General features: G+C 36.7%; 1 protein-coding gene across 1 annotated transcript; it reads left to right on the top strand.

Annotated features, from left to right (window-relative positions):
- Nucleotides 1-99: 99 nt before the first annotated feature.
- Nucleotides 100-10,064, top strand: LOC113731658 (ABC transporter B family member 25, mitochondrial-like). The gene is made up of 20 exons (XM_027257039.2): nucleotides 100-582; nucleotides 673-897; nucleotides 1,026-1,212; nucleotides 1,377-1,438; nucleotides 1,854-1,897; nucleotides 2,133-2,235; nucleotides 2,413-2,520; nucleotides 3,130-3,213; nucleotides 3,318-3,378; nucleotides 4,183-4,328; nucleotides 4,414-4,530; nucleotides 5,784-5,869; nucleotides 6,359-6,447; nucleotides 6,850-6,905; nucleotides 7,973-8,053; nucleotides 8,175-8,240; nucleotides 8,327-8,419; nucleotides 8,735-8,799; nucleotides 9,149-9,284; nucleotides 9,637-10,064. The coding sequence occupies exons 1-20, from the start codon at nucleotides 298-300 to the stop codon at nucleotides 9,778-9,780; spliced, it is 2,238 nt and encodes a 745-aa protein (XP_027112840.2). The 5' UTR covers nucleotides 100-297; the 3' UTR covers nucleotides 9,781-10,064.
- The last annotated feature ends 723 nt before the right edge of the window (nucleotides 10,065-10,787 follow it).

Genomic DNA, 10,787 nt, shown 5'->3' with positions numbered 1-10,787 from the left:
GCAAACGAAAAAAAAAAAAACGCGCTATTTTCTGTCAAACAAGGTCCACATAATTTATTTTAAGTTCTTCAAATTTCTCCTCGAACTGGCTTCTCTTCCGTGTCAACTGTTTCTTGTCAGAAGACGCCAAAAAAACCGACCCGCCATCTCCTCCAAAAGTATCTCACAAAGGACTTTTGTCGAACACATAAGGCTCAATCGAGCCTTTACTTTCAGCCAATGTATTAACAAACTAGTATACAGGAAATAAGAAAAACAGCATCGATCTCAAAAAAAAAAAAAAAAAAAAAAAGATAAATGCAAGGTACGATCGCTTCCCGGTGCTTTAGGGCTGGCGAGCTCTTATTCACTAGAGCACAGACCTTAATCAATTGCAGACCTTCACGTTATTCCTGCCAAAATGGAATTAGCTCTATTCGCATGGCAACTGGCTCAAGAATCCCCCGAAATAGCTTAATTTTCGCTAGGCAGTTGTCCGCAAAATTCAGTCCGTGGAACTCTTCCAGAACTTCCCCCTATTTTTTCAAGAACCTCAAAGGCTTTATAGCAGATGTCCCTGCAAAACCTTCTCCCCAGAGCCATGTAAGGTTTCTGATTCCCTCTGCTGCTTCTTCTAGTGAAATGTTGTACTGTTATTTATGTTAACTGGGATTGTTTTGTAATGGGCAATAGGGGTCAATACCAAATGGGTATGGAGCTGAGATGTTTTCGACGAAAAGTGGGGATGATGCCCAAGGGAAAAAGCCTACGTTGGCAAAGCAAGTGGGAGCGGTGTCAGCAGACCAAGTTCCGGATGCCAAAATCCTGCAGACTCTAGCAAAGTACCTATGGATGAAGGACAATTATGAATTCCAGCTGCGGGTCGTTGCCGCATTAGGTTTCTTGGTTGGTGCCAAGGTAAGGGGAAAAAGTGCACGATTCGTTAGATGTCAAGTAACAAAATTACAACCTGTTCTAAGCTTTATTTGTTTGGAGATCAAAGGTTGAGAATTTCTGTTTGTTGTGGCTTTTTTTTGCTTATTCAGGTGTTGAATGTTCAAGTACCATTCTTGTTCAAGTTTGCTGTTGACTGGTTAACGATAGCAACAGGCAATGCTGGTGCTCTTGCTGGGTTTAATGCTGCTAATTCAACTATGTTAGCACTTTTTGTGAGCCCTGCTGCTGTTTTGGTAGGCTATGGGATAGCACGAGCTGGGGCGTCTGCTTTCAACGGTACTTCACTATGATGTAATTGCTGATGCTTGTCTTCATACGTATTGATGAGAGTTTTGGATTGTCTTCTCTCTTTCATGAAAGATTAAACTTTTACCATAACGTGTTGTAAATATTGCAATTTGGGTTCTTAATTTTCTTTCTGGCATGTTCTTTTTCTCCAGAATTGCGAACTGCAGTTTTCTCTAAGGTGGCATTGCGAACCATTCGATCTGTTTCCAGGAGGGTAATAACTAATGACACTTCTTCTTCTTATTCCCCTCCCCTCTCCCCCGCCCCAAAAAAAAAACCCACAAAAACCTCCCAAAAAATTATTTTTTCCCTTTTGTGCTTTTCAGTGAGAGAGCTATGGATTTTTTTGTTAGTTAGTGCCACTGCTAAGGAATTCAGCAGCATTAATTGGAAAATTTTTCTTTTACTTCTAATCTACTTCTCTTCCTTGTTTTGCTACATTTCATTTGAGAAATGGATGTTGTAATCAGTCTTTTCAACTTCTAATTTCTCAGTAGGTCATTGTTGATCGTAGGAAGTGATAAGTATATGTGCGCTTCTGATTGGCTGTATTTCAGTTGTTCTGCATGTGTAAGTATATAAGCTGCCTGTGTATGTTTGATTTTGACTTATGTTTTGCAACTTTACAGGTTTTCTCTCATTTACACGAACTTGATCTACAATATCACCTAAGGTATTTTCTTCAGAAGTGTTATTATTAACATCTTAATTGCATCTATTGCCGTGTATATAAATCTTTGAGATAATGCTGTCCTTCTCTGACTCAATCCTGTGTGCAAAAGATGACTGTTTTGATTTATTCCTTGGATTTAAGTTTACTCGCATATGCATTTTAGGATTTTTTAAATTTTTTTTAAAAATAACATCAAATTCTGTTGATGTTTCTAAACTTGCTTTGCTTCACGCAGTCGAGAAACTGGTGCTCTCAATCGCATTATTGATCGGGGAAGCCGTGCAATTAATTTTATTCTTTCGTCTATGGTATTTAATTTGATACCGACTATATTAGAGGTATTGACTTCATGCATTTTGTTTCTTTAGTCCTATAGTCTTTAAATTTTAGCTACTTCTTTAAATAATTTATGTTGTGTTGCTTCAAGGTAGAATTCTCACTAGTGTGGGCATTAAATTGCTTTTGTTTCTCTCTTTCTGATTACTTCTTAAACACCTTTAACATGAAGCCTTCAGATTTCCATGGTATCAGGTATTCTTGCCTACAAATTCGGAGCTCCATTTGCATGGATCACTTCCCTCTCAGTAGCAACGTATGTTGCTTACACTTTGACCGTGACACAGGTATTCTCCAGTGAGTTGAGATTTGTAAATGCTGTTTCTTGAGTTAAATTTTCTTCTCAAACAAAGTTCTTTGTGGATACCACTGGATCTTTCTTCCAGGTTTCATAGTTTCTGTCAATCTGTTTGTCTTGAGCTAAGGTGCATCTCTACTTTCAGAGGGGCTTATTGTAGCCCTTCGATGAATTCATTATTCATCAACCATTAGTCTTTTCTGTATTCTATAGCTGCTACAAATTCACCCATGCAGGATGTTTGATGTTTCTTTGTTACTCCAACGTGATGAAACTGTTGAGATTTGTAAATGCTGTTTCTTGAGTTAAATTTTCTTCTCAAACAAATTTCTTTGTGGATACCACTGGATCTTTCTTCCAGGTTTCATAGTTTCTGTCAATCTGTTTGTCTTGAGCTAAGGTGCATCTCTACTTTCAGAGGGGCTTAATGTAGCCCTTCGATGAATTCATTATTCATCAATCATTAGTCTTTTCTGTATTCTATAGCTGCTACAAATTCACCCATGCAGGATGTTTGATGTTTCTTTGTTACTCCAATGCGATGAAACTATCTAATCTTTCTTCTTCCTAAAGTGTACTTAAATTCTGTTTTTCCTAGTGGAGAACTAAGTTTAGGAAGGCAATGAATAAAGCTGATAATGATGCAAATACAAGAGCAATAGATTCTCTTATCAATTATGAGGTAATAGTCCAAAGATTTCTTTCTTATGTCTTGTTTTGACTGTAGAATTGATAATATATTTTTTTATCATGCATTTAACATCTCCTTTTGCCATTATCTTCCAGACAGTTAAATATTTCAATAATGAGGAATACGAGGCTGAAAAGTACGATGAATTTCTGAAAAGTAAGTTTTCTTTGAAGAAAAACACTTAATTTTAGATTAATTTTTCACCCTAATTAGGATCAACGAGAGTTTGTTTGGATTGAGCATTATTTCCCCAATTTTATTTGCTTACATCATCATTACAATTTTCAATACACCTTTTTATCTTCCCAATTACCTTTTTATCTCACATACATCACGTCACAAAAAGTGCTACAGTAAAAATATCCCAAATAACTTACAATCCAAACTATGTCAAACTGGATATCATTCTATGAAGTTAAATAGTTGAATAATATCTTGGAGGCTTGATCTCTTAGATAGAGATCAACTAAATGGATACAGGTGCTAACGGGGACTTTTTAGTAGTTATTTTCTTCGTCTCTTTGGAAATTAAAATTGCATAACTACATTGTAGAGCCAAATGAGATCAATCTGGTAGCCCTTATTAGTGGCTTGATTGGACTGGTTACTGCTAAGATTGTTTGCTTGATTAGGGAGATTTTGTTTGATTTTTTCTGGTTAGTGGTTCCACATTTTTCCTGTTGCCTACAGACTATAAAACCTTTTCTGTTTTCCTTTTGGGTTGCCTTTTTTGTTCTAATCTGGTTGTTTATTTGGAGATTTTATTTTGGCTTTTTTTTTTTTGGGAGGGGGCGGGGGGAAGGGAGGTTGGTTTGGGAGAAATGGTAAGTTTAATTTTGCAGTGTGGCCTTCTTGAGAACTCTTTATACCTTAAGATCAATTGTTCCTTTTTACCCCGAGAATTTGTGAGTTCAAAATAGTAAATTCAGGAATCATGGTGATATTGGCACTTTCTTCCAGGATATGAAGATGCTGCTTTAAAAACGCAGAGGAGTCTAGCACTTCTCAACTTTGGCCAAAATGTGATATTCAGTGTAGCTCTTTCAGCTGCTATGGTATTGTGTTCACATGGAATTATGAATAGCCAGATGACTGTTGGAGATCTGGTAGAGTTTTTAGCTGCAAGTTAGCTTGTTTAAATTCCTCTCCTTCAGACTGATTTGACTATGCTAAGAAGTTGTTTTCCTAAAGGTCATGGTAAATGGGCTGCTGTTCCAGTTATCACTCCCTCTGAACTTCCTTGGCAGTGTATATCGTGAAACCATTCAGAGTCTGGTTGATATGAAGTCCATGTTTCAGTTGCTCGAGGTAGTTTTATTCTTTGCAATTTAGATCCATAGGTAGTTAAAGTTCTTGGTTGCATTCATGAAAATAAGTTGCTGGACTTTATAACGCCTTATTCTTGTGTCTGAGCAGCATTTCAGGTTGATTTGTTAGTATTTTTTGAAACTATGATATCAATTGGATATTAAACTTCCTTGAGCTCTCCCGTCCTCCCTATTGTCTATGCATATGCATATTGAGGAGGGGCTCTTTTCTGGTGGCACGCTCATATGGAAGCCTGAAGAAGCATGCATGCTGAAATATACTGACCCTACAGGTTGAGGTCTCTTAACCTCTACCTACCGACCTTAACTTTGACACCAACTTAGAAAATTTCATTTAACCACCGGTGGAGGTGGGATGCAACAAGCAGGAGATGTTTGATATCTTCTTAATTTGATTTGTCACCGAGCCAAAAAAAAAAAATTTAGGTCTCTCTCTCTCTCTCATTCATTTGGCCAGGTGTTATTGCACCTTCATGAAAGCCATAACTTGAAAGCATAGTCGAGGACATGAATAGAACTTTTAGTTACCTTTCTTTCTTTGAGGAGGGAATATTGACTCAGGGTTTGGGGTGCTTAAAATGGATAAAGACTATATCTTGTGTTAATTATGTCTTCTTTTTTTCGCATAATTTTTGGAGAAAAGTACTTTTTAGTTATAGAAACAAAGATGATGTAGCAGTAGTTGATTTTTTTTTTTCTGTTTTTTGTTTTTAAGGGTCTGCTATACCTTTTCAAGGATTTTGGAAGGGGTACTAGTAGTTTGAGTTTGAAGCAAACAAGAAATGTGATAGATGGTAACTGTAGAGGCTGCAAGGAACAGTTTTTGAGGATATTTTTAGGCATGAAATGGTGATGCGTAACTAAGGTTTAATAGCCAGATTTTTTTAATAGAGATCAGAAGAAAAAATTGTAGTCTCAGTTGTTAGTCAAGCATACATAGCTCAAAATTTAGATAGTGAAGATTTAATGTTAAGTTCTTTCCTTTATTACTTTGGTTATAACTGAAATGAAGATAAAATTTTATAATGTTTCTTGGATTTCTATTTTCACGTTATGCAACTTTAGTCAAAAGCTTTGAAGGTGCATTTTTTATTCAGGAAACATGCCTTGTCCTCGGAAGCATATGCTTTAACTTCTGCACTAGTTAGAAGTGCTCGATGTCAATGGTTTCATGATTTTGTTTCCTTTTGGTATTGTACATCAACAATATCTGTCCTCAAATGACATTCATAGGAGAGAGCTGAGATTAGAGATGCAGATGATGCTAAACCATTGAAGTTACGAAGGGGGAGCATTCAATTTGACAAAGTTCATTTCAGGTTTTCTTCTACTCCTCAATTTAGATTTTGACTTCCCAAAAGCGGGCAATTGTTTTACAAACAAAACATCCATTTTTTAGAAGATAAATTGCAAAGCATAGGGGCTTGAAATTCTTTATTTTATGGTCATGAATCCCGGCATAATCCTTCAATGTTGAACGTAAAAAGTGTTTTTGACTAGACAAAAACTGGAAAGTAGAAGAAATAAGTCTCGGAGATTGTTGATACCTCGTGAACCACGATATGGTTTCAGATTCTGGATAGCATAGTATTGAACTACAAATCTTTTATTCAGCTTCCCCTATGTTATGATCTAACCTTCATGACTTTTGGGGAAAAGGTACCTATTAAATGATGCACTCCTGGTTGTCTTTTGCTATTTAGTTGGTGCTAGGTGTTGGTTTAGTTTATTGCTTTAGCTCTTTTAGTCTTGCATTTGAAGAATGTTTTTGAAACATTGTTGGTGACTATTCATATTTCTGCTCTTAGTTATTTGCCAGAGAGAAAGATTCTCAATGGGGTATCTTTTTTTGTTCCAGCTGGAAAAAGTGTAGCTATTGTTGGAACCAGTGGTAGTGGTAAGGCTTTTTATCTGTACTAATTATTCTGAGCTTGTTTTGGCAATATGGAACTTGATGGCCTCAAAGCAGTCTTTTTGCATGTGCTTAGTGTGTTTGCGATTCCTTCTTTTCCCCCCCTTAATTTTAGAGGATCAATAATGGTTCCCCATTTAACCCCTTGATGACTCAAACCCGTGACCTCTTGGTTACAAGTGAAGCATCTTACCAACAAGGCTATGGTTCATTGTCAGTGTGTATGCAATTCTAAAATATCAAATCATGGAAAACAGTTGACAAACTTTAACAGCAGTTTATCTTTTGAGTGTTCAATCCAAGTTGTTGAAAAGAAAGATTGAAAATAGTATGGATTTTGCCTGGCTTGAAGATAAATTTCTGATGTTTATAGTGTTGGATGGACAGGTAAATCAACTATTCTTAGACTGCTTTTCCGGTTTTTCAACACTGATTCTGGAAATGTAAGAACCTTTTGTCTTTCTTCCTTTCCTCGTGCTCTCGAAGTAGACACATTTTCAGAACTTAATCATATGTGCCTATGGAAAGTTTTTGTTTCAGCGGTTCTTTTATTCTTTTTGTTAATTTAATTCTTTACCAGGAATTATGGTATCTTTATGAGACAATTGGGAATAGAGTAATTTAAGAATGCTATTCTCCTTTACAATATAAATACTAACAAACATGAGACATAGGGGTACCAGTGTGGAAGTAGGTTCGCTGAGTACACTACAATCAAATGTAGTATTGCGTGTTTCATGTGACACTGATGTGTTTCTAATGTGTTATGCTTTTAAATACTTCCCATGGTAGATTTAGTCCTTTTGTGGCGTTGATATAGAGAAAGGAGTGCTTTGCTTGATTCGTTAGACAGTTTTTTAGATCTTACCTTTGGCATGCATGATGATTGCATCCTTTTTGATTGGGCTATAAAAAATTCTGCATTTAACTTAGAGTGTTAAACATATTTAAGAAAAAACGCAATCTTTCTTGCTACATTTTTTAATTGGTGACTTGGATTATTACTCCCCCCATCCCACAATGTGTGTCGCGCTTTGGGAATTGCAATTGTTATCAACAGTAGATAGAATTTGAAAGTTTTTGCTTTAGTTTCCCATTTCACCCTCTGGAAGAGCTATAAGCATTGTACTAGCATATAAAGAAGTGTGGAGCCTGATGTTTGTTTCAACTTCATATTTTCATTGCTAACTAGCACGTGTAATGAGGTCACTGAGTTGCTTTACTTTAGGCAGCTGTCATGCGCTACAGAAGTTGTTTGTTTGGTTTCCATGTTAATAGCAGTGGACTCATGGAAAGACATGCATTGGACTTTTAAGGAGTGTCTGAGGGGTAAATGAAGAAATTGAATAGAAATATGTTAGCCAATTAAGGACAAATACTTAGGGACAGCCCAAAAAGGAATGTATGACAGTATCAATGGGACGGAGGGAGTACTTGATTAGGTGGTTATGTGTGTAAGTTTTCCTTGTAACTTTGACTTTATTGATTGAGTATTTTCTTTATTTGACAGATAAGAATAGATGGACAAGATATCCAGAAGGTAACATTAGAGAGTCTTCGGAAATCTATTGGTGTTGTTCCACAAGACACTGTAAGTTTGAAATAAAAGGAAGATCATTCTCTTTTCTTATTTGCTCTGAAACTTTGAGATTAAATTCTTAGGCATTTGGTTTCTAGAATACGTGACAGAAGCAATGCATGTTGTAATGCAGGTACTGTTCAATGATACAATATATCATAACATCCATTATGGTCGTCTTTCAGCAACAGAAGAGGAGGTTTTTGATAAATCTATTGTCATGCATAATCTCGATTGGTACCTTGGATGACTTTCCTTATTTTAAATTTTTATGGAATTTGTCAGGTTCATGATGCTGCTCGACGGGCAGCAATTCACGATACTATCATGAACTTTCCGCAAAAGTATTCAACTGTAGTTGGGGAACGTGGACTTAAAGTGAGTTTTATCTTGGAAAAAATTCATTCCTTTGAGGTGTTGTTTATGCTTGATGTTTATATCTCAATATGTTCAGTACTCTTTCTGTTGCTGTATCTTGGAAAAATGATTCTATATTTGGATTGAGAAGAATAGCATCACAATTCATTAGATTTTTTTCCCTTTTTAAAATACCTGTAGCCTAGCTGGTAAACATTTGTCTTTCGAGCTAAGCGGCAATTGCCAATCTCTATGGTGATGCAATCATGTAGTTTGCAGATTTCTATCTTAGTGATTCTTTGGGTCAACTGATGTTTGTCTTCCATTTTCGTGCAGCTTAGTGGTGGTGAAAAGCAGAGGGTGGCCCTAGCTCGTGCATTCCTAAAAGCACCTGCTGTTTTGTAAGTTCTCTTGCTTGTAGTCTGTTCTGCAAATATATGATGTCTGTTTTGCTCAATTTCCTTGGTTGAAAGAGTAGAGAGTTGGCGAACCACCTATTGCAACCTTTAATGTGGAGAAGCAAATGATTTTGAAAGTTTTCCTTCAGGAAGAATATGACTAAACAAGTTGATGATAAGAAATTGAATTTCACTATTTTTTTTTTAATTTTAATGCAAATATATGTATCTCTCGTACACCAGGATTACCCTTTTATGAAATAACATCCTTGCTATTCATGGAAAAGTGTTTTGTAGACCATCAGTCTTTGGTATTATCAACACATCATGATTTTTTTGTTTATGTTGCTAGGCTTTGCGATGAAGCTACAAGTGCCCTTGATAGCTCGACAGAAGCAGAAATTTTGAGTGCATTGAAGTCTCTTGCGAACAATCGGACTTCGATTTTTATTGCTCATAGACTGACGACGGCCATGCAGTGTGATGAGGTAAAATTTTTGGAGAGCAAACATCTTTATTGTTACACTTTTTTCCAGGACTTCATACCAATGTCATTTGCCTATATTGCCAGGCAGCAATTTGATAACTATATTTTAGAAGTTTAAGATCATGTTCTTGGTCCAGTGTTAATTGATACAAGTTTGTAGCAAATTTAACTTACCACAATTGCCCTTATCCAGAGTTACTGAAATCAAGGCAATGTCTGGTTTGATCTCTTGATACAGTTTATTCATGTACAGCAGTTTTCTTTCTTCTGTTGCTTTTGGTTCTTCCTTTGGCCTTTCACTGCTCTTTGTTCTTATGCTCACCTAACTTTGGATATTGTTCTGTATTTGTTAGATTATAGTCTTGGAGAATGGGAAGGTTGTAGAGCAAGGTCCACATGAAGTTCTCTTGTCGAGGCCTGGGAGATATGCGCAACTATGGACACAGCAGAATAGCACTGTCGATTCACTTGACACAGCAATCAAATTGGAGGCATGAAATTTGTTTTCTGTTTTGTTCTTGCACAGTGAAGACATGTTCGATAGTTGTGGTTCTCCCCTTTCAGGATGCATCTTCATCATTCACATATGTCATAGGTAGGAAGCTCTTACATATCAGCTGCATTGGCTGCTATAAGCCACTGAAGATTCCAACTTTTAGTTTTTTTGGTTAAGTTTAGGTTTTCTCTTGTATTACGAGAATGTAACATTTTGACCAGACGCGCTCTAAAAATTTCTTGGTTGCTATAAACTCAATCTTATGGCATCAATGGTTTATGGCAATTGTGGGGCTGTTCTTATTTATCTCTCTTTTCTAATTCACTGGGTTTGACAGCTCCACAGATAAAAGCATTCTTTTGGGTTCTGTAGATAGTCAGCTCTAGGAGATTGTTGCTTGATGTGGGCGTGCTTCTTCTTAAATACTGTAGTTGATACTCTGTTAGGATGCAAATTCTGTTTTTTTTTTTTTTTTTTTTACTATTGAAAAGAGGGGATCAACCAGTTGTAGAGTATAGATATATTTGCAAGTTTGACATGATAGGTTACTAATTGCACCATTCTCTAAAGACTTGCGAATTTGGAGCACAATTTTGGAGTAACTGGGAATCACAATTTTGAGAGTAAGTTGAGAGTTGCTCTGTGCATTGGAGATTTCGTGCGCTTTCAAAGAGGAGGCGTGGGTCGTTATCTGGGCCGTCAGCGGCTTTGTACGTAACTGTAAGCATTCTTGACTAAAATGTAACGCTCTTCTGTGGATCCAGGAAGTTTCAAATATTCAGTTGGACTCCGACTTTGTCGTCTGTACACAGACACTCTCACCTGCTCGTGGTCCTGCTTGTACTCACACTTACAGATAACTAGTAGCAGTTGCGGACGCGACGGATCCATCACACTTTTAGCACGTGCAACTAAAATTTTTGATTTCACAGGTGGAATTGGCTCCTTTGTTAGATTCAATGGATATGCGGTCAGTCAGGGTTTGGGCTCACAATTGGTTGGACCTGA

Source organism: Coffea arabica, chromosome 1c (assembly GCF_036785885.1).
Source record: "Coffea arabica cultivar ET-39 chromosome 1c, Coffea Arabica ET-39 HiFi, whole genome shotgun sequence".
In the NCBI taxonomy this organism is placed as follows: Eukaryota; Viridiplantae; Streptophyta; class Magnoliopsida; order Gentianales; family Rubiaceae; genus Coffea; species Coffea arabica.
The sequence above is the reverse complement of the archived record's forward strand: the minus strand, read 5'-3'. Positions and strand labels throughout refer to the sequence as shown.

What these genes read in the sequence shown, in the direction of transcription:
- LOC113731658 (XM_027257039.2), top strand. Translation starts at nt 298, where the DNA reads ATGCAAGGTACGATCGCTTCCCGGTGCTTTAGGGCTGGCGAGCTCTTA. An exon ending in TTCGATCTGTTTCCAGGAGG is followed by an intron (nt 1,439 to 1,853) that starts GTAATAACTAAT and finishes GCAACTTTACAG; the next exon opens with GTTTTCTCTCATTTACACGA. An exon ending in ACACTTTGACCGTGACACAG is followed by an intron (nt 2,521 to 3,129) that starts GTATTCTCCAGT and finishes TGTTTTTCCTAG; the next exon opens with TGGAGAACTAAGTTTAGGAA.